Here is a 24,036-nt window from a genome sequence, read left to right on the forward strand (position 1 = left end):
CTACCAAACATTGAATTCCTTGACTAACAAGAGAAAGATTAATTAATTCAAATAAATATTTAACCAGAAATGGGCCGGTTCTAAAGGGTTATTCAGTTGAGCCCGATGAGAGGGTATCCAGCTGTGCACATGTCATCATTAACAGACGTCGTTTAAGAGTGACGTTTGAGTGAACGAGGACATCCCAATTAATACCTGAGGACTCCTCTGTCCTCGCGTCACCTCCTCGTGTCTCTCGCTCGCATCTTACGGAGTTGGAGCTAAGATGCAAGGAAGGGACGCGAGTGAGGGAAAGCAGGAGTCGAGGAGGGGTATTGGGATGAGGCTCATGAATAGGGCTGCAGAGACTCATCTTACTGGAGAGAGAGAAAGGCAGAGGGAGAGAAGGGTAAGGGACGTGTGTGTGTGTGTGCAGGGGGGGGGGGGGGCGCTGACATATCTTCCATGTTAAAGTTGAGTTAGCTACTGGCCCCCTCTCTTACTGCTGGTAAAAAGCGGTGGTAGCTGCATCACATTGCACAAAGAACGGTGAGACGCAGGGGAGGGAGGTCAGACACTTCTGACACGTACAGCTGTGTGCACAGCAGATGGGGGAGAGGAACACCCGAAAATTGGGGAGTGAGGAATGTCGTAAACAAAAACTACTGGTGAGTGTCTTTCATTTCAGGTTTTCTGGTCATTTAAGGATACAGTCATTACCTGGCTTGACAAATAAAAACAATATGGATATTTAAATATATTTAGAATTACCACTTGTACCATTGTGCAGATGTGATGTTTTAAAAGCAGCAGCTCTGGCACTGTCTTGTTCTTGTTTTTCAGCATTGTAGCTGATCCTGTTCTGTCGAGCTGAAGGACAGACTCTTTTGTCGCGACATGACCCTGCTGCCAGGGAATATATTTTTAGTGCGAAATAAACGTGTTCTCTGCCCTTGAAGTTGTTTTGAGAGCTCTTTCGATAAAGTTCTGAATCAAAGCTTGCAGTTAGTGATTAAATACTTCTGAGATGTTGTCTCATAAGTGATGCAAAGTACACACCGAATTAAGCACCGAGTAAGGTAACTTGAAAAAGAAATAGAATACACATGTTTTTTTATGGATCTCAAGCAATATTTCAGACAAGAGTCATTTAGGCATAATTTCTTTCTGACTCTTCTGGTGCTTTAAAGCAGCGGAAGAAGAAAATCTGAGAAAGGCAAAACTCAGCGCACAGTGGCGGGTGTTCAGCAAAGGTTATAGACTCGCTTTATTGGAAATACCATTTTACCTTGTTTCTATAGTTTCAATGCAGCATTGTTTTCTGATAACATGCTATTTTAGCATATGCAACTGAGGTATGAGTAGGGTGAGGTTTTGGAGAATTGTGTGCCCATGAAAACCATATTCTTGATGCATGGAAGCCTTTATCCTATCTATCAAATACTCATTATGAGTCCTAAATGGATATTATTAAATATGTACATTAGCTTTTTTAATAAAACTACATACTAGCCCTTTAATTTAGCCAACCATATGATAAGCATATAGATTTAGAATGACGAAGATTGCATTTGAGTTATTGGGTTCTTTTTTAGGTTTTATTTTCAAACGATTTTTTGTTTCATTCATTGTAAGTTTGTGTCACGTGGTTATTGTAGATTACTTTCAGGTGGATGAGAGATGGTGGATGACGGATGACATCACTGTTCTTCAGTTGTTCCTGCAGACTGCCATCAGTGCTTTTGCTGGTAGTTGACATTCATACGTAAGTCTCACCTTTTCGGTCATTTTGGCTGAATTAATGGGTTGTTTTTTATCCAATTTTGTAAGTTAACCTCAGCTCATAATATCAAAGTGTGATGTCAGAATATGTCATAATGTGAATGACAAAAATGTCCTTTTTTGAAACCCATTAAAACCACAATCTTTGATCCCAAAGCCATATAATCATGCATTCTATCATATCAGGCATTAATCTAACCTGTCTGGTAGAGGTGTCAAATAGACCAAGAGAAATGTTTTTGTCTTGTCATAAATAAATACAATTCTGACAAACAGGGGAGTGTGTTAGGTGTCAAACAGGCAGCTTAAGGCCAAACTCTGTAGGTTGGCTTTAAATTAGTTTGCCAAAAAAAGCAAAAATGACCTTTAATCATACTTTCCTGGTATAGAACACAACTTAATGTTATCAAATAGGCTGTGTTTAAAGTAGATAAAAAAGATTGAACTGTGATGCACTAGGCAGAGTTGAGATTTACTTGAGGTAAATAATAGATCAAGTCAAAACCAGGCATGCAGTTTAGAAAATGCACACTTATCCGGGAGGAAAACCAATCTGCAAGGTTGAAAAACTTTAGGACATATGCCTATACTAAAAGGTTATGATCATCCTCCTAGTTTAACAATCTATTTATGCAACTACTTTTATAGTATGAGACAAAACACATGGTTTAGTGTAGTCAGGCAGGTATCAGCAGAGCTATATGGCTTCTGGCCAGGAGGTGTCACCATGCAACAGCAGATAAGTTGTTCCAGTCATCTATAACATTTACTTTTGAATAAATGTTATGTTATCTGTATTTATCACCATGACAATTAATTTAAAAAGACTTCCCCCCATGTGTAAACAATATACGAATGTTACACAAAGTACGCTATAATAACTAAACAACAACTAACTTGCAAATGCATTTTTCCATCATATTTAGTTTAGAATAATAAGAACAATTATTAATACGTTTAAAACAATTATTAATCTAAATAAAAACAATTGTAAAATAAATGTGTTTTGATTCCTGTTAAAATACATTTGTTTTCACTATTATGGATTTGTTGGATATATATTGTGTACCATTATGCGTAGCCTACTTCTTATATCTTATTGGAAATGCAAAAGATGTCTAATTAAATTACAGTCATACTCTGCCAATCAAGATGTTGACCCAAAATAAATATTTTGCATAGAGCATTCATTATGTCTAAATCATTTATAATAAAAAATACGATTATTCTTGAAGTTGTGGATGATGATAGATAGGAGAAACCATTCATAATATATTTGTATTACATAGTTGAATTATCTGCCCACAGAAATGCAGGATGATAAAGTGCTCTTATTGTGACGTCATGGGTGAGAGAAAGACTTTTATTTTGAAGTGTGGTGCTGCCGCCCCTCTCCACGCAGAGTTAGCAGAGAGGCAGAGCCCGACACACAGCACACAGCACACAGCAGCAGGGCTACAGCGACACTGGCAGCGGCAAGTATGAGAGGAGAGAAGTTCACAGGGTGAGCTAGGCTGGTTGGCAGCCGTTGTCGCATTCTCGGAGGAATAAAGCAAACCGCTGGACGCCGAGAAGTCGCGGGACACACCGTGTGACTGGACCAATAACTGGTGGATACGTGAGGTTCTGGATACTGAGCAGCGGCGGCGGCGCGACAGGAGCAGGGCGAGTGTGTGAGTGCTTCGGCGGCGGTCCCGCTGCTAGCGAAACATGAACAAAAACCATCGAGTGCCGAGCAACCGTTCTCTGAGTGCCGTGGAGGTGAAGAGCAAGGTAACAGCTACAAATATAGACTTATTTTTCACTTTACCTGGTGTATTTGTATTCTTAGCTACCCCCAAAGATGATTACCTTAGCTAATTTAGCCTGCTAAGTGGCTTGATAGCAAGTTTATGATGTCGCACAAATGACACAGGCACTAGCTAGAGCTTTAACTAGCCAATACAGGTTTACTGACACTGACTAATTTCTGCTAGATAGCCATACTTACAACTTTGATGTTACCCTGGCGTAGTGATATTTCAGTTGTTCTGGGTAAGTTTTAAGGTGGAGGTTATGTCAGCTGACGCCGCAGTGAGCCCGTGTCACCTGTCACAGCCACCTCCGCCGCTCCACCCTGCCCGTATCAAATATTGACTCAAAGTTTCGATCAAGTTTTAGAATAACTGCCTGTCATTATGTCAAATAACCCTGGTATGACTTGTTGTTAGCTGCCTGTTATTTTCCGGAGCGTTAGGTGTTATACGGCCTGCGACAGGCTCATAGCTCCTTCCGCGACAGTGTGCCTCCCTCCTGCCCCTGGCATGGTTCTCTGTGTACATCTAGCTGGGGTACGGGTCTCAGTGCGCTTTTTACTGCTCAAAACTTATTATAGGAACTCAATACGGTTGATAAAAACAAACTGTGTGTCTGTGTTACTTCATCCAGACCACTTCACACACAGTTATAAAACACTAATTATTTTTACTTTGTTCTGCTATTTTAAAAACCCAGCAGTACAGGGTCATTTGAAATGTTTTGTCTATTCCTGTCTGAATCGGGAAACGGGATTGGGACCTGTTCCCATACCTAGAGTTAATTTAATTCTACTGTGTAGCTACTAAATGCATCAGATGTCCAGGTTGGCAGTGAGTTGTAGATCATCTTTTGTCAGTGCTGGGCAACAGTAACCACAACACTTCTCATCACCACCACCACCACCACCAATGGGACATTAGGCTCAGTGTCTCATCAAAAGGGTTGCCTAAAAATTAGGCATTTACCTCTATCGATCCAGTGAGATCAAACTGATAACTATGTGTTTTGAGGGGCTGACAGTCTTTGTTACCACTACCAAACATCCTGTCAGACAGCTTGACTAGACAATGCTGTTCAGCCTTGAACATACTGCATCCGCAAACACAGACGTAGAGATACACACATCCCAAAGTACACATTAATAATTCATCACATGCGGTGTGTGTTGTCCACATGGATGACAGACTCTTGCATACAGCGGTTTTGAAATTAGCTAGGCTACCAGAACAGTGTGTACTTATCAGTATAGCTGCAAAATGATGGCTAACAAGTTGACCAGGATTATCCAGATCAATATTTTGATCACCAATATTACATTTAATTATTTTGTTGTTGTATCACTTCCATGTTGAAAATGTGCTACATTACTGCTAATGTATATTTTGCATCAGAATGAGAATAAGGCTCATACTCTATGCTTCTCCCATGCTCTCTGTTAAATATGACTCTTCTACTCTGGTAAGCAGCTGCAACATTTAGGAGCACACCTTTTAAACTTTAATAGTCAATCATTTTCATTTCATTGTGGGAAACCACAATCATGTATGCTTTTATTATCTGATTCATTGTGCAGCCCTCATCAGTCAGAGCCAGAAAAACTCAGTCCTTTTTTAAATATTTCTTAACATTGTTTGCACACATTGTTTACATCTTGCCCATATTGCATCTTTTCTTTTTCTTTCTTTTTCCTACCCACATGTTTTATAATTGTGCTCACATGTCTGCCTCTCTGCTCCATCCCAGTTTGGTGCAGAGTTTCGTCGGTTCTCACTGGATCGGTCGAAGCCGGGCCGCTTCGATGAGTTCTACGGCCTCCTGCAGCATGTGCATCGCATCCCCAACGTGGAGCTCCTGGTGGGCTACGCCGACGTCCACGGGGACCTGCTGCCCATCAACAATGACGATAACTACCACAAAGCCATCTCTGTGGCCAGCCCTCTACTCAGACTGTTCCTGCAGAGGACAGGTAAGCTCAGTGGAAGTGTTTGAACAAATAGCCACTTTCCACCTGTTTGTAAAGTCTGCTCTGCTTTACTGCGGATATACAAACAAAGCTCTCGTGTTAGTTATGAATAACATAGCTCAGACATATGAGAAGCAACTAAATATGGTTTTAAGCTTTGCGCTTATTTGTTACGATAATCAAAACTATACCGCAATAAAACATCACAGTATTACTTTGAGGCAGTATGTTGCTCATGTATTTTTTTCCTTGTAAAGCTGTCATTGTAAACAATACCCCCGCTCGCCCTGGCTAAGTTCTTTGGTGTCACTCTCTGACCCACATAGTTAAAGGTCAGCGGCCTCGCTGAGAATTTACTTTAGAAGGGTCTGCAAGTGCAGGAAAACACACACAGAAAAAAAACCTATGCAACAGAGATGGAAAGAAAATGTGCTAGGCTTCTTACTGTTTCTCACTTCTCTCTGACCACCATTTCTAAAACTACCCTGGGGTAATTGTCAAATACATAATATCCTGTTTCTGTGGCATGGCAGTCACATAGGAGGTGTGTTTATACTGTGTGACTGCACATACAGTACACTTTTGAGTGTTTGACTCCTGTTGTTTCTTACTTCCCCTCAGGCTCTGGTGTAATCATAATAACTATTGTCCTGCATATGGTGTATGTTATCACTGGAGAATTCCTTTATCTTTTCAGGACCCGGGGAAGTAGTTGGTTCTATCACTTGGATGTTTTATTTCCTGTAATATTTGCTCATCACTTTAGTTTACTAGTCCTTGTTTGCACGTATTTACAGATAAGCATAAACCTATTTCTGTCAGTAATATATATATATAGAATCTTGGTTGAATTGATTTTTGAAGTGTGACCTGTTGAACGCATAGGGTCTGCTGGCCGGGGCAGGTCGGCCCGCGCTCTCTGTTGTGTTTAAGCTGTCTCGCTGTGCCATATGACCCCATAGAAGCTAAGCCACTTTGTCAGGAGGAGATTAGTGGGTTCAGTGTGTGGCTCTGCATGGGACTGTGTTTCAATTACACGCTCCAGACACTAGCCCCCACGTTGGGCTCACTCCTGCTCACGCACAAAAACACATGAAAACACAGGCAAGCAGGCATAACGCATGTTACACGCACTTCCTCGTAAAAAAGGAAAACAGAAGACGCACATTTGCATTAATGCAGCCACAACCCCCCTTTAGCCCCCATGTGCCCAAGACCCTGTTTCCCTCCTGATTCGTCTACCCCCATCACCTTCCCGCTTAGCACCAGTTGGTCCCAGCTTTAAAGGATCTGCAGTGTGGTGATGCAGCAAATTATCAGCTTATAGATCCTGTATTATTATCTGTAGGGAGTTATCACTAAGAGCTGTTTGTGTATGTCTCATATCTTTGAAATCTGCTCTCATAACAACAAAATATCATATTGACAAATTATGAAAAAATATTTAGTTTTGGAATCTTTTTTTTAAGATTTGTATTTGAGGGCTGCAATGGGATTATCAGTATATACACACTTTATTTTTCTGATTGTGGGACTAAGTGCTGCTTTTGAAACCTAACCTGTTTGTAAAGATCCATAGTAAAATAAACAGATTAATTTATTTCTATTATCAGTTATTACCTTTTAACCGAAAAAAAGTAGGTACACTGATCTAATGCCACAGGCAATTATAATGTTGAAAATTGGGTTTGAAATTTTATTATTTGTTCTGCACCAAGAAGTAACTCTTTACACCCCACCCCTCTTTGTTTTCTTGTTGATCAGGCTAATCAACTTCAAACTCTTCCCTGTTTTCAGCAGCATGGGAGAAAGGTCATAGTGAAGGGCTACTCTTAGTCTCACCCCCCCCTTCAGTTTTCAGATATTGACTGCTGAGTTATTCCAAAAAAACAGTTTGAATTTGGAAATCAGTCCATAATTGTAGTCTTAACTTGGCACTGGCTCACACCGCATTAGACTACTACTGTGTCCTGTGAGACTGTAACTGAGCAATTATGTAAATGTCTCAGATGGTCAGTAGTCAGACGCGATGTGTTTGGTCATTATTGCATAAGAGCAAGCCTTCAGACAGGGCAACAGTGTGGATGCCCTGAAATCCTATTACAAAGTTATCTGGGGAAATGTGTATGGAGTTTATAGAAACATAATCTCCATTCTCAGGGATTGTAAACACATTTGTGACGGACAATTTCCGTTGTCATAATTTGTATGTGTGAGAAGAAAAAAAAAAAGTGTCTACACTTGGCCCAGTTCAGTCCATGCGTGTCATGTAAGGTTATTTTTGGAATCCCATTTTATTTGTGTGGATAGATGGACCCAATTCCTGCATTTATCCTAGGCTAAGTGCACTGAGTATTCATTCATTGGTGGTCAGATGGATGGATGGAGGGCTGGATGGAGGGCTGTGAGTGTCTGTTGTTGTATTGTTGGGGTCTGCTTCTTGAATAATGCCCACATTATTGTTGTTTATGCATCAAGGCTACATCACTGACCAGCCATTAACATCGTATTGTTCACTGCTGACAAAGGGGCCAAGTGTTTGTTACTGTGCGTTGATTACTGGACATTTTTCAAATTGCTTCAACACAAACACCAATTTAACCCCCCCCCCCATCCTTAAACAATGTGCTCATGATTATTGGGCTGGCAGTGAGGTGTCCACTGTTTACTTGTTGTCATGGCAGCAGTGAAGAGGTCTGTTCATAGGTGGATTAACAGTGCTCATGTCTCTTTAAGGCTGATTGGTGCTGCAAAGCATGCTGGGAGCAGTATTACTAGCATTTGAAAACACAAATGTAGCTTTAAAGGGATAGTTTGGGTTGAAGTGGGGTTTTGTGAGGTACTACTATAGTCTGTGTGTTTTTAGATTTGGGCCAGATGCCCTTATTTAGTAAAAACAGCCAGGAGTACCAGCTGGAAGCTAAGCAGTGATGTACTGCTCTGGACGGAGGAAGCAGTAAAACATAATTTAGCCACTTTGGTTCATTTGATTGATCAAAGGCTCATTAAAAGGCACACAAACAACCAATCGATGCAGCGGTAGACCAGCAACACCTGTGTTCTTCTAAGTATAATGACTCTTTTTGTCAATGGAGACTGGTGGCTTTGAATAGAGCAGGGGTTTTCAAAGTGTGGGAAGGTGAGCCTTCCCTCAGAGAACATAAGAACAGCCGCGCCCCCCTTCCCAGTTATTATTGCTATTATTATTATTATTATTATTATTATTATTATTGTTGCTATAATGCAGGGGTATTATTAACCAGTTGAATGCCCTTACCTACTGGCCTAGTTAAATCAAAGTGGTTACTTTTTTTGGCTGGGCAGTGTAGTTTTACAGTTTTACACACGTTCTTCTTTGACTTTCCGTCTACTTGGGTCCGAATGCTTCTCGTTTTGCGCCGTCCTGTTCAAATGAAATCGCCGCAAATCAAATTTCCTCGCTCGCGCCAGGGCCGGGGGAGGGGTTACAAGGCTCACGTCTTGTGCTGCATTCAGTTGCACTCGGACCTTAGGGATTTTCTCTCATAAATGTCCGATGAGCCACAACTTTTATTTCAAAACAAAGCTGCCAACTGGGGTGGCAAGGCTATTTTTAGGGTGGCAGTTGCCACCCCATTCCACCCCGGTAGATCCGCCCCTGGTTGACTGGTACTTGCTTTTGATCAAAGTCAATGCGGAAAACCCACACTCACACAGGTAGACGGAGGTGAAGGGAATGAGCACTTTTACAGCATTTTTGGCGAGGTGGGGGAAATTGGTCTCCGCAGACAGCCAAAAGTGTGCAAGTCACACGCCAATGACAGCTCTGCATGCATCCCCTGGATATTATTTTATTAACTGCTCTCATCGCAACGCAATGTTTACAGTGAGAACAGCTGTGAGGTCCGTGCAGAATGCAGAGCAGTGTGTAAAATATATATCACTCAGTATAACAGGCCTACTCTCTTTATTTGCTTTAGTTTAGTAGATATCTAAAAACAAAGAGTTGATATTTTTCTAAAACCATTTAGTGCTTCACATAATAAAATACACAATGTCTGTAGTCTGTCTTAGGAGCTGTAGGTGCGTGTGTGTGGTACAGTGTGTAGGTGTGTGTGTGGTACAGTGTGTAGGTGCAGCGGACAGACAGGTCCTGTTCCTTTCATCAGACGGGAAGCGAAAGAACGAGCAAGACCCATTGCTGGTATGATAACAACCTGGTACTAAGCACACAGGCATCTTGTTAAAGTTATCTTATCCAACGCCATATAGATAGATTATATCTATATGAAGCTGATCTTAGCTATCTCTTAGTGGAGGAAAACAGTTATGACATCACTTACAAATCTGGGATTTGTAGTCTTTCTAGTTGCGTATTTTTCATAGTCTTATATTTCAACAGTTTTACGACAAACTTTGACTTTTTTGACATGGAAATGTTTTTTTTAAGATTGACAAACATCATATGTGTAATTCATGACACAAGTCAAACGGGATCGAAAGATACGTTTTCTCTCTTCATTGACTAAAATGCATAATTTTTCCGAAATAAGGTCCCATGGACCGGAAGTAGATGGGCGTGACTTCACCACTCTATAGATGGGGGTGGGGGGGGTTAAAGAGCTACTTCCTGGTCCACTCTGTTTTTGATAAGCTCTGTGTAAATGGAGTGTTGCCATCATTAGTCAGATGTGATGATTCAGTCCACTGAGTTTTTCTGCTCTTTTGAAATAGAATGTTTTCTGTTCTTGTTGTTACATATCAGGGACTGCTGACAAAGAGCAATTTCAGCGTTTGAGTTATGGTTATTTGTTTCACATCTGCTCTGTGAATAGCTTTGTAGGTCTTTCAGTGTTTCTTTTTGATAAATCCTTGTCTAATCTGAAGCTTGTGTTGGAAAGAATCAGTAGTATGCTAAAGTGATAATTTGCTTTACAGTACATGTCAAAACAAAACCTAAAAGCATCTTCACAAGTAATCAAATGATGCCCTCAATCTTCTTTGCTGACCTTTAATATTGCCCGTTGTGGTTACATGCCTGTTTGTTTACAAAGGAATTTTACACAAAAGTTTAACATATCGAAATAATCAGCTGAGTTTTGTCTTCAATTATAAGATTTGGGCATTGCCCTTTTTTGTCAACATTTAATGTATTGTTTTGTTTGGTTTTATATAACATTTTGAGATATTTTTGTTACAATCCAATTCTAATGTCTGACTATTCTTCAGTATTAAGTCCATTGCTCTTTGAACGGGTGTACTTGCATTATTATGCTTTTATTTGCTCTATTTGATCAATAGCAAGAAATTGTCTTACATAGGACAATATTGTTTATCACAATTATTTTGGGACACTATCTTCCAACACAATAAGTTATGGTGACAGTGACAGGCCTCGACTGTAATACTTGGTTTCCGGTAGAGATTCTCTTGCGTTGAGTGACGCTGTGTTTGCCTTCATCAGTCATCCAGAACATTTTGTACACACAAAACACAAAGAGTTTATAGGTTGTCACCCGTGTAGTGGTAGCAGCTTTTCAAGCAACCTCTCAGGGCGTAGGTTTGTTTGGTGACGTTGCTCATCGCTCACACGGTTTCAGTCCTGAATGGCCAGTAACTCTTACGGAGGGACAGGAATGCTTGTATTTGCTTATCCCAGCAGGCACTGCCCTAGTAATAAGTAACCAGCAACGCGTGAATCATACCAACAGAGAAAAGGAAATGTACAGTGTTAAAGTACAGCATGGACAAAGTGCAAGGGCAAGCATTAGAGCAGGATAACAACATCAGAGGAGTGTGATAAGCAATGTACTGAGTCTGTTGGCTAATGATAGTGCTGTAGGTGTGTCATAGTGAAAGAGATGGGTTTGACAGTCGCAGGGAGCCAGGTGAAACAAGGAACAGAGTGTTTAAGGAAAAGATTTGACGGAAAAGACAAATCACAACAAGTCAGAAAAACATATTGAGATAAGGATGGCGGATCGAGGGATTTATACTGTTAGCTCAGTATGAAATGTTTAAAGGGGCCGTATTATGCTCTTTTGGGTTTCTCTTTCCTGTAATGTGTTTTATATGTTTTGGTGCATTTAAATGCTAGAAGGGTTAGAAGTTCCCTCCAGACGCCTCCATTTGACTCCTTTGTTTACTTCCGTAACATAGTGACATCACCGTGTAACACTCGCGCTTGCCCTGTTGTCCTGTCTGAAGCATGCCATCACATTGTATGTGATGGCTAAGGAGTGGGACATCTCTAAGAGTTTGATCACAACTGGGCTCTTGTTTCAGACGGTGTGAAGAGTGGTGCTGCAGCACAGGCAGTATGAGGATAAAGCACTTTTGAACATTAAAGCTTTTGAACCATGTCACAGTAGAGGCACGACATTGAAATGAACATGAGCATAATGGGGCCCCTTTAAAGACTCAAGAAAAAGTTAGGAACAAAATGTGTGAAAATAATAGAAATCAGCCACCTCTGCTTTGGATCTCAAGGTTGTCCACAGAGCAGCAATAATTCCCCTAGGATGCTGCGAGGGATTCAAAGCACTGGAGGAGGAATGTGTGGAGGAGGAACGTGTCTCAACCCTAATAAGAGCGATGGAAGGATGAAAGGCAGACAGAGTAAACAGTATTAAAGAGGGAGTCATGTATAATGCATTGTTTAGGCAAAGCATGTAATTAGAGACGTGGAGAAAGGAGAGGGAGTAGTGTAAGTGCGATAGGAATGCAGCAAGAGGGAGAGAGAGGAGGATAGTGGGAATAGTATTAGTGAGAGAGGAATGTAGAGTGAGGCCCAAGCTGGGGAGGGTGGGAAAGAGAAAGAAATAAAGAGATGGAGGGAGGGGCATTTTGGGTGGAATGTGCCAGCCTCTGATCACGTCTGCTGACTAATTAGACGGGACAGGAGGCCAGACTGGACCTCCGTCAACAGGGGGTATAAATGGATGGAGAGAGCGATGGAGAATGGTCTGGAAAGCGAAGGAGGGGAAAGAAAGCGGAGGGCCACAGAACACTTAAAGGGGACCTATCATGCAAAATGCAATTTTTTATGTCTTTTATACATAAATATGTGTCGCCGGTGCGTCGGGGAACTTACGCAGCGTCAGAAAATAAAACCCTCCTCTCTTTTCCTCCGTACCCAAATCTCTAAAAACGGGGCTACAACGGAGCTGATCCAGATTTGCTGCCGATATGATGTAATATCTGAAATGTGGGCTGGTTTTACACCCACGGCCCTATCAGAAACGTTGCCATCAGAAACAATGCCCCACTGTTTTGGATGTAATATGGTCTTTGTTTACATTAGCATCGCTAACACTCAGAGCTAACCTGTACTGAAGAGAGTATGAGTAAAAAGCAGGATATAAAAAGGAACTCACCTTGTAGTAAACCCGCGAGAGAAAAAGCATTTGAGCTCCATACTGTTTCAGAAATAATGCTTCATGTGGTTTGGAACATAACATGGCGTTTAGTCACGGCAGTGTTTTAGCTGACTATCTGCCAGTAGAATCTCCCGCCTTTATACCCCAGAATCAGCACTCTAGTAACAGGGCCGAAATAGAGGAATATGAGGCATACTAGAATGGGTGATCTGTTCATAGACATGTTTTTTATATATTTGTATATATCTGAGACCTATGCTTTTGCTAAAAATAGCATGATAGGTTAACTTTAATGGGGCCTTATTGTACTAACTTCAGTATTTTGTATTTTCTGACATGTCTCCATGATTTAATGTTCAAAAAGCTCTTTATTCTTCTCATACTGCCTGTGCTGCAGCACCTCTTTTCACCCTCTGTCTGAAACCAGAGCCCAGTCTACTCTGATTGGTTAGCTGGCCAGCTCTGTTGTGATTGGTCAACCTCCTTAGGACGTCCCGACCCTTAGCGTATCACGTACAATGTGTTGGAGCAGTAGCCACTAAAGGCGCAAGTGTTCCGAAATGATGTCATTATGTTATGGAAGTAAATAAAGTAGTCCAATGGAGGCGTTTCAGGTGGGGGGGGGGGGGGGAAGTAGTGTGTGGGGGGGAGTGTGTGGGAGAGAAACCCCCTCTGGAGGGAACTTCTAGCCCTTCTAGCATTTACATGCACACAAACCTATAGAACACACCACAGGAAAGGGAAAACCCCCAAATGCACTATTTGAAACAAGAGAGAGCACACAGCATGGCAAGATAAACCCGTAGTCTTTACCCTCTGAAACCTGGCTGGATGAGACTCTATGCAGCAGCGAGAGAGAGACTGTCAGAATGTCTCAGGGAATGACTTAGGGAAGATGAATGGATAGAGGCAGGGAAGGAAACAGAGGAGCTTTTTTTTTTGGATCAATGCGGAAAGAGAAAGCAGGTGAGGCAGTGGGCAAACTGGCAAGACCAGCATGGCCACTTTGTTTAACAAAGAAACAACTGTAAAGGCAAAACATTTGTATTTTTAAAATGAAAATCATGTTATGAAGTTGTTTTCATCAGAATACATTTTTTACTTTTCATTTTGGCTTGCGAGCATACAGCTGTATTTGATGTTGATTTTTTATGAAATAGCATTCCTTCTGTCCCCTGGGCTTGGCACTGCAGTGATATGGATATGAAGCATGATAACTGATATGCTTATCAGTGAATTTCTTTCAGCAGGCCATTCCAGCATATTTACCCTGGCGAGCTGCGCCCCTCAGTCAGCAGCAGGCTCCAACACGCTGCTCCGAAACATGGCTGCCTGACTACAGTCACTTTTTGTTCTCTACTACTTATCCTTTCCATGTTCACTCTCACGAAGCTATATACAAATTGATAAGCTTTAGAAATAAAACTTGAATCCTTAAATATGGTGAAGCTAATATACTAGCACTTGCAAATGTGTATTGTTGTTGAGTCTTTCCTTGCTTTAGCTACAGTGTAGGTGGATGAAAGTGGTACTGGGAGATGTGCGTCAGTGGTGTGGTCTAACTGCAGGTTGGCTCTGTTGTCTTCCAGAGCCAGAAGCTGAAGGCAGGACAAAGCCAGGGAGCACCCCCGCCCGCCCCTCCCCTGTAAAGTCCCTTTTCAGACGTGTGAGCGAGAGGCTTGTGAGAATAGACTTGGGTCCTCCTGGCCCACGCGGCTGCTCCTCCCTCCCTTCTACCCCTCCATCCTCCCCAACATCCAGCCCTTCCTCTCCCTCGTCCTCCTGGAGGCTTCATATAGCGGGGCTGCGCAGAAGGCTCGGTTTATCAGACCCAGATCTAGCCACCTCCTCACAGCCGCCTCCCTGTTACCCGGTACTGAGACGCACATCCCAGAATGACCCGCCCCTAACCCCTCACCCGCCCTGTCCCAAGCTTATGTCCAGCCTCAGTCCCAGGCACGTCCCTACTTCAGTCCACACACCCCATGCTGACTCATAGCCCCCTGTTTCAATCCCTCATGAAACGCATATGTCCCCATCTGTCATCATCCCGTGCCCTACACTAACCCTCCTTTCCAGTCGCCACATCCAAGCGCTGCCCTCTAAGGACCACCGAGTTCTCTGCTTGATTTACCTACTGTAGTAGCAGCAGTGGATTTAAAGGAAGACTTCACAGAAGAATAAAATATTTCCGTATTAATTACTCTCACCCTGTGTTACCTTTTAGTCATTGTACAAAACTTTGATTACCTTATATGCCTCCATAGTAAAGAAAAAAGCAAAACATATTTAATAAAATACATACATTTGATTTTGCTTTTAACAACACATATATCAAAACTTCCAAATACAAACTCAAAAATATCTTGTGCAGTATAACTAAGGTCTCATGTATCTTGTTGTACTCTCAAAACTCTCAAAACCCATGTATTTACAGTACACTACATTGTTATTTAAAAAAAAAAAAAAAAAAAAAAGCACTTCCAAGAGTGCAATCCAGAGCGTTTAGATGGTGGAAATTCATGTGTTTGGGAACTAATGAGCATACAACTTTATTTTTGAGACGGGAATTACACTGCACGAGTTGTCTTTATAAATGATCATTAGATTCTGCTTTACAGTGGAGTCATGCGAGAATAAATATGTTTTCATCAAGAATTTGAGGTGACGCAGGGTGAAAAATGCATTATAAAAAATTGTAATTTTTGGGGTGATTCCCACCGTTGAAAGGACAGAGAACAGCCTGATAGCTACGCACAAAGAGGAGGAGACTTTGCAGGACCAACAGGGACATACAGAGGTGGAGAGACGAAGAGAAAGGCTCCCACTGATAGACGCAGCATAGAGACTGAGGGGGAGATTGAGTGAAGGACACGGGGGAGGAAGATGGGCGGGAGAGGAGAGAATGCAGGAGGAGAGAAGTGTCTACGTCAGCACAAAACAAATGGATGGAATTGCTTCATAATGCAGCTGGGATGCAAACACACGGAAAAGTGCCAAACATGAGTATAGGCAAAATAAAGAGATCCACTCTGCATGAATCATAAGCTGTGTTCATTTGTACAAGGCCTCCTGCTACATTAACGCTGCTTTCCCCTACAGTGTAGATGTTATTTGGGGTATTGCTTGATTAGTGGCTCCTGTCAAGACGCAGTAATAAAGCAGGGTGTAATAGAGGGAGCTTATATGAGGAGTCACAGAGCTGGCTATTGTTCAAGTCCTGTGAATTATGGATTTAATAAGCTCAATTACACATCAAGGCTCCTGCACGTTCCTTTCCCAAAGCCCTCACTCATGTGGTAGGTGTAGTCTGTCCCTACGTCCTCTCAGCACTCTCCTTTTGACCTCCCTCCTTCCATTTCTTTCTCCCCCGTCTTATCAGCAGCATTAAGGCACCTTTATCTGGGCTGTGCCAGGGAGGTATGCTCACCACGCCAGGAATAGTAACCCTCCGGGAATTTGCTCCTTTGAACGTCTTTGTTATCACCTCCTTATTCGCTGTATTTCTGCCTCCTGCTCAGTTTCAACTCTGCTGTTTTTACACCCCCCCCTGGTTTGTCTCATCCACACAAGTTCACATTGACACACAGGTTCCCCCCCCTGCTCCCCCTCCTTGTAGCGCTCTGTGTCAGGAACAGCATGGCACGGCTGCGTGGTAAACGCCCAGGCTTGTCATCAACAAACTGACTGTTTCCAGAACACCAACAGCTTTTGGTTTTCTTGGTGTTTCTCAGACTCGGATGCTTGAGAAGTGTGTCATGTTTGCATACAGAAGGTTTCATGGATAGTTGGATCATTTTTCTTTATTATCAGAAAAAGACAGGTTCCTTTAAGCAAGCCTTTAACTAGAGCACTAATTATTGGTTGGAGTTTATTAGAGTGATTCATATATATGTATATGTGCTTTGAACTTGGCAAAATGCTCCATATTCGGATTTATTTGTAATAATTTCCAGAATTTTACAAAATGTTTGTAATCCAACCAAATATTACCCTTCATCTATGTTTTTTGGACAAGTCAAAAACAAAATGTTCACTGCTTTAAAAAGAGTTGATTTGATATATAAAAAAATAAACTCGGTTATTCAATGTTTTAACTTTACTACACTTGATGAAGTCATACAATGTGATGACAGGCTTCATTTGTAAAACTCCAATGGTGGAAGTCTGGTGGAAAAGTAAAAGTAGAAATACTACAGTGTTAAAATACTCTGTTGCAAAAAAGTCCTGCCTTTAAAATCTTACTAAAGTTAAAAAGTACTGGCATAAAAATATACTTTAAAGCTAATCATCTGATTTTGTAAAGTAACTCGTAACTCATTTATTGAATAAATGTAGTGGAGTAAAAAGTAAATTATTGGTTTCAAAAGTGTAGGATAAGAAGTATAAAGTAGAATACATTTAAAATGATAAAGTAAAGTAAAATTATACTTTATTGCAATGTACTTTTTTTTTAACCTTTTTATATATATTTAAAGTACATCTTCCTAATCATACTTAAATACTATCTATTACGTAAGTACCTTTCATAATGCAGTACTACTTTTCCTCAAACAAAGTAGTTAAATACTTATCCCACCAAGCAGTTGTAGTGGTTTAGTGTGGTGTAGCTCCTACCTGACACAGTATCAGGTTCCCTGACGCAGCCAGCATGACAAGGACCAGGAAGTGAAGGCTGTTGGTGCCATGGTTGTCGTCGGAGACCACGGTGTTGCAATGAGAGCCGGGCCGTGTCATCCTGCATCATCACAACTGTGATACTGTGCAGCCGTTAGCTGGTGCTGAGGAAGTTGCTAATCAGAGTGTTGGTGGGAATAGAGAGGAACTATGTTCAAGGGCATTGAAAAAGGCTCTGCGGCTCTGTCAGATGAACACTTGTGTAATACATTTTTGGAGGGTTTTATTTTTCTATTTTTAGAGTACATACTGTAGATATCTTGACGTGTGAATCCGTGAGCAGGGGTTTATAAACCATACGGATTTACAATCTGTGCGCGAAGACGACTTAATTAGGCCTACATTAAGTACCTTACTGCACTTATTTTGTGGCACTTTATCTGTTGTATCACTATAATATATCTTGAGGATAGTTATGACGAGTCTGTCTATATTTATAGTGACCTTACTGTACTTTCAGGTATTTCTATTTATGGTATCAAATATATAATATTCCTACAGATGCAGAGTAGTGGGTTTCAAGTTAAGAGAGACTATTTCATTCCAATATAGTGCATTTTGTTGTTCTATGTTGTATATAGTCACATAATCGTTTTTATATGTTTGGCACAGTAGCCATGCTGTAATGTATCTATCATTGATTACAGTAATTGATTGACATATTTTATTTAATTCTTCCTATTTTCAGGCTCATATCAGTCTCCACGCTTTAATGTTCAGAAAGCTCTTTTTTTTTCTCATACTGCCTGTGCTGCAGCACCTCTTTTCACCCTCTGTCTGAAACCAGAGCCCAGTCTGCTCTGATTGGTCAGCTGGCCGGCTCTGTTGTGATTTGTCAACCGCTTAGAGATGTCCGTCACGTACAATGTGTTGGAGCGCTAGCCAACAGAGGCGCGATTGTTACGTAATGAGGTCATTATGTTAAGGACGCAAACAGAGGAGTGCAATCGAGGCGTTTTCCATATAACATACTACAGAAAAAGAGAACATCCCAGAAAGCACAATAGGGCCCCTTTTTAAGTATTCACTGTTTTCTCACATGTGACCCAATTGGTAGAAAATGTGTTTTTCTATGAGTAAAAACATATTTTGGTCAAGCGCCTACTGTAGTATGAGGAACATAAATAATTGTGGCAATAGATGTGGTGTGTCTGAATGCCTGCATATACTCTGAGTCATTAACATTGCATTTTCTTTTAAAGCCAGAGTCCAGAGAGAGTGCGTGAGTGTGAAGAATAGAGCACTGAGGAAGATGATGTGTTCAACCAAGTGCTTTCCTCTCCTTAGGCAGAGTAGTCCCTCCAGTTTCAGGATAGAGATGCATTAGTTAGGGTGTGTGCTAGTGTGCGTCTTTGTGTTGAGTACATACTACAGAGAGGAATGACTAAGCATCGCTGCATGTGTGTCCTTAGTTGTAACTATGTGTGTTGGGTTGTCATTTTCTCCTCCTCCGCTGCTTCGCTTCCTTTGCCCCTCACTGACTCCATTCAAAGTGTGGGAAGTCAAAGCAGCCTCTGCATATCTGAGATACCTTACCTGTGCACAGCTGTGGCACGTGCAGGGCTGGGGGTTATGTTTTGATTCAGGGTTTGATACTGATACACTGCAGCAGGTGTTTTTAGTTTTAGTGTGAGGAGAAAAGCTTTGTCAAGGGAAGACGACAGAACTCATTTCAGATATTTAACATTGGTTAATGACACAGTTAATCTGCAGTAGTTAAAGTGGTAGTCCCATTATCATATCGTAATGCCTTTCATCAAAGTTGAGGGACTCACAATGGATAGATACAAAAAGAGGTCAAAGCAGCAGAGGCTGAGATATGCAGACTCTGTAGTATGGGTGAAGCTCTTCTAACAAGAGTCAGGATTTGTTTATATACACTCTTCCTGGTCAAATCAAGATATTTTTAAAATAACATTTTAATAAACAAATCACCAGTTTATATTAGGGTTGCATCGAATGGGAAATTCTTGGCCGAAACCGATACCGAAAATAGGAAACAGTTGGCCGAAAACCGAATGCCGAAAGGCCGAAAATGATTAATAGAAGTATGTATGTATGTATGTATGTATGTATGTATGTGTGTGTATATATATATATATATATATATATATATATATATGTATACATATATACATTTTTTACCAATGTTGTTCAGCTGCCTGATTATGGAAAAAGACATGATTATGGCAAAACTTAACTTAAATAATAATCACTATTATGGGTCCATAAAACATTTATTCAGCACTTTTGAATGCATACAGTACATTAATTCCAAGTCAAGTGCATTTCTTTTCTCTGTAGGATAACTACAACAAAGTGCATTCAGAATAAAGCCAAGGTGCTTTAAAACTACATAAACATCTAGGCCAGTAGGCCTACTACAAAATAGTGTAAATAAAGACTGTAACAGCCAGGCCTTCAACAACAACAAATGCACCTATAAGTGCATGCATACAAATGTGCAAACTAGATAAATCCACATGAATGTAACTATTTACAAATGAAATTACAATTGAATTTCAAGAATCTGTAAATAAGGCTGTCTGTCCTCATAAGCAAAGTAGTAAACATTGTATAAAGATACATAAAGTGAAAACTGGATGCAAAATCCACAATCAATTACAAATTAAATTACAATTTCAAGAATCTGCAAATAAGGTGGTCTGTCCTCATGAGCAATGTAAACAACATTGTATCATTTAGATACCGAAAGTACAATATATTGAACACTGTGCTGCTGTCATTTCCCCCTAATGATAACCTGAGATGGTGAATTATAACTCACAATGAAAATTGTTCAGGAAAGTGGGTATAGAGTAGACATGTAGAACTAGATAAGCTTATGATAAGCCAGCCTTGTCTACTTATTAAGGAAAAGTGGGAGGTTCTTTTTAATGAACAGTAGCTTCTCTGATTTATCAGCCATAAGTCTGTTCCTCTTCTCATCAAGCACATGAGAGGCAGCGCTGAACAGTCTCTCGCTGTCAGTGCTTGTGATTTGATCTTACTCCGCATATTTGTCCGGGTGTTTTGATTTCAAGTGGTGGAGTAATCCCGAAGTGGTGAAAGTCTTTGCAGTTACACCCCCTCGAGAAATGTCAGCTGAACACGTTTTACAAATCGCAATCCGCGCCTCTTTCGCTGATATTTTTAAATATCTCCAAGCGCCAGACATGTTGGCTGTGAGCCGGCTGTGAGCCAGCCGCGAGCATGGTCGCGCGCCGTGCTTGTCGCTGCGTTTTGATTACGTCATCACAACAACACGTTAGTTTACCAACGTAACCGTACCGAAAGCCGAAAGGGCCTTTTTAACCATTTTCGGCCGATAATTTTCGGCGGCCGAATATTCGGTGCATCCCTATTTTATATCACTGATTTCAACACACCTTTTTTTTGAGTTGCTAAGTCCTGGGAACAGAACACTTGTTCTATAGGTGTAGCAACTAGATAAGGTGTGGGGCTTGGTCAATTCTCCTCCGTTTCTATACATTTCACTAATTAGCCAAGTACTAGTGGAACATGTTGTAGCGTAGGTCTTATCCCTGAACGAATAAGAGTCACAGGAAGAGTACGCAGGAATACGTTCTTCATTCTACTATCTCTGTCTGCAGCACACCTCAGTTGTGCATTATGTATACAGAGCTCAAAGTAATAACAAGTGAAGTCATATACGCACTAGATATACAAACGCACACACCAGCAGACAATAAATAACCTTTCAGCTTCCTAAATAAATAGTCTGTGCAGCCATTAGCCTAGCAACTTTGTCAGTGGTTCATGCTGAGTTGTCCGGTGGCTTCCTGTTGTAGCCCTTGCCTATAATGACTGCTGCCCACAGGCACCCATTGTTGCTGCTAGCCAGCTGGGATCGTTGCATTGGTTTTATTGATAACCACTAATGGTGCTCAGGTCCCTTCATTAATAAAGGTCATACCATAATGCATGCTATAAAAAGCTTGGTGTGATTTATAATTAAGAAGCTACATTCATAAATAATAAGATTAGAATAATTTACATTTGACTTCAATTACAAAAATGCATAGAATACCAATTTACAGTGTGCATTATTCAATTAAGTCAAAAAACAAGGAAAAGAGGAAGTATAGACACGCATGCAAAATTATTATCTACTTTAGTGCGTCAAACTTATCGCAGTCATGACCATCTTTCGTGCGATAAATTGATAACATAAGTATTGGGGCAGGCCTACTATATTGACATTGTTGTGATGTTTTGATTTGATGCGTTTAGTTAAGATGGAAGTTGAAGCCAGTTTCCGTAGTGGCCAGAAAGTTGTACTACATTTATGTGTCAGTCCCTAACACAGTGGTTCTCAAACTTTTTCTGTCAGGCCCCCCTTTGGAGAAAAAAAAAAGTCGGGCCCCCCCCCCCCAACACAAATAGTCAGGCTCAGTGGCGGCGCCAGAGATTTATTTTGGGGGTGCTGTGGGGTAGCTTGACGTTTCATAGAGGATGCTCAAACATTTTGGGTTTCCCATTAAGGTACCAGTCGCTAAAGTGGAATTTTCTACTGCAACACTCCCCATGCACACACACAGTGTACCCACGACTGTTACAATGAAGGCTTGATAATCAGCTCACGGCATATAGGTGTAAGCAGGGGTAAAGTGCTATTTTTATAGGTGGTGTGTGGACCTCACATAGGGGGGTCCGGGGCAAGCTCCCCCTGGAAGATTTTTAAATATTGAAGTTAAAAGCATCAATCTGGTGCACTTTGAGAGCAAAATGAAGAGATCTACATCTCTCAACACCCATTTGAAACAGAACTGTAAACAGATTTACTTTTTCTTTATGGATATTTTACAAATCACCCTTTTTAAACTTACATTTTTTTGTACTGTCATATAGTATTTCATACCTGTTTTTCATTTATTCTCTTATTTTTTTATAACTATAATGATCATATGAACGTGTGCCTCGGAAATAATTGTTTACATTAATGTTGACCAAAACGTTTGAGACCCACTGAGATAACACTGAGAGAGTCCTTTAGTTCACTGAGTCTCTCAGTCTGACAGGAGAGGACTCTCCTTCACTTTGTTGTTGAAAAAACTCCTTATATCCATTAGCGTAGCTCGCTAGCACCAGAAGCTAACAACAACGATCTCCGGTACCGGTGCGCTCTCTCTCTTGCCCATGCATGCACACAAAATGGCTCGTTCCACACGCACACAGAGCCGAGGTTTAATGAAACACAGAGACCCAGACGTAATAGTACTGTACTGTATCATATTATTTTCGAATCAATAATGTTTGAAAATATGATTTAAAAACATTTTTTTTTTAAAATAAAAATGTTTCCTCCTGGTCTCTCCCGTCCCCCCTGTCATGCCTCTGCGCCCCCCTGGGGGGGCGTGCCCCCCACTTTGAGAACCACTGCCCTAACCCAAAAGACTTCCCGTTGACTTGCATTGGGAAAGAGAAGTCTGTAAATCAGCAGATCATTTTATTTTTGAGTTAAAACAACTACCCAGTGCTAAACACTTTATCATTATGGCATTAGATTTGTAAAGAGTTATTTTCCCTTTTTATTTATTTGACTGAGCCATCCAAGATATTATTTTGAGTGTCACTTAGACAAATGAATAGATAGATAGATTCAACTTATTGTCATTATGTAGTACTAATGACAAAACTGTTTCTCTGCATTTGACCCATCCTAGTGTAAGGAGCAGTGGGCTGCCATTATGCACGGCGCCCGGGGAGCAGTGTAGGGAACAGTGCCTTGCTCAGGGACACCTCGTTCGCACTTTGTCTTTCCGGGACTTGAACCGGTGACCTTCCAGTCGCCAAGCCAAGTCCCTATGGACTTCGCCACCACCGGAACTAGTGTTATTCTCATTCCCTGTGTGTAAATAGAGACAGCGGAAGCTAAATAAGGTCATTTGTACCAAACAAGGAACAGTGTGTTTACATTGTGTCTTGCCTATAGGCCTTTGCAGCCAATTAGTCCAGAGAGATAGAGGTCTTTGCTTCTGTGCTCTAATGAGCCATTATGTAGCTATGGCTTTTCTGTGTACAGTGCTGCCATTTATTAGTGCTCTGCTCAGGCATCATTACTAACACATGCATCTGTATTCTTACATAGGCTGTTTCCATGTTTGATCGGGAAGCTGAGTACAGAATGTGTGTGTGAGTGGCCCTGAGGGTCTGTCCCATCCGCTTCGCTCGAATAAAACTCTTTTGTCAGGTCTGGCCTTTCATACGCTAGAGATGGAGGCTTTTTCTTAGATAAAAAGAAGTCTAGAAAGAGTGAAATGAGATGTGGAGTTCACCTTCTTCTATGCGTCATTATGCGGCTACCGAGGTGTGCCTGAGCAAGGCACTGTTCCCTACACTGCTCCCCGGGCGCACTGCAAGAACAACCCCTGTGTCGGTGATAGAGGAAGAGTGTGTGTGTGTGTATGTGTGTGTGTGTGCTTTGAAACATCCACCTGCCCTTTTTGCATAATGCTC

At 41.2% G+C, this 24,036-nt stretch overlaps 1 protein-coding gene across 2 annotated transcripts in view; it reads left to right on the forward strand.

The window, feature by feature from the left end:
* Window positions 1-1,729: 1,729 nt before the first annotated feature.
* The window catches only part of pard6b (par-6 partitioning defective 6 homolog beta (C. elegans)), a 28,273-nt gene continuing 5,966 nt past the window's right edge, over window positions 1,730-24,036 (forward strand). The window contains exons 1-3 of one of the 2 annotated variants that reach the window (XM_079675986.1): window positions 1,730-1,744; window positions 3,164-3,534; window positions 5,302-5,524. In XM_079675986.1, the coding sequence (XP_079532112.1) occupies window positions 3,472-3,534; window positions 5,302-5,524 (286 nt within the window). In that variant the 5' untranslated portion in view covers window positions 1,730-1,744; window positions 3,164-3,471. Of the gene's footprint in view, window positions 1,745-2,965; window positions 3,535-5,301; window positions 5,525-24,036 lie in introns of those variants that run through there. The other variant, XM_079675985.1, reaches the window with a different exon arrangement.

The sequence above is a fragment of the Notothenia rossii genome (assembly GCF_949606895.1).
Source record: "Notothenia rossii genome assembly, chromosome: 4".
Lineage (NCBI taxonomy): Eukaryota > Metazoa > Chordata > Actinopteri > Perciformes > Nototheniidae > Notothenia > Notothenia rossii.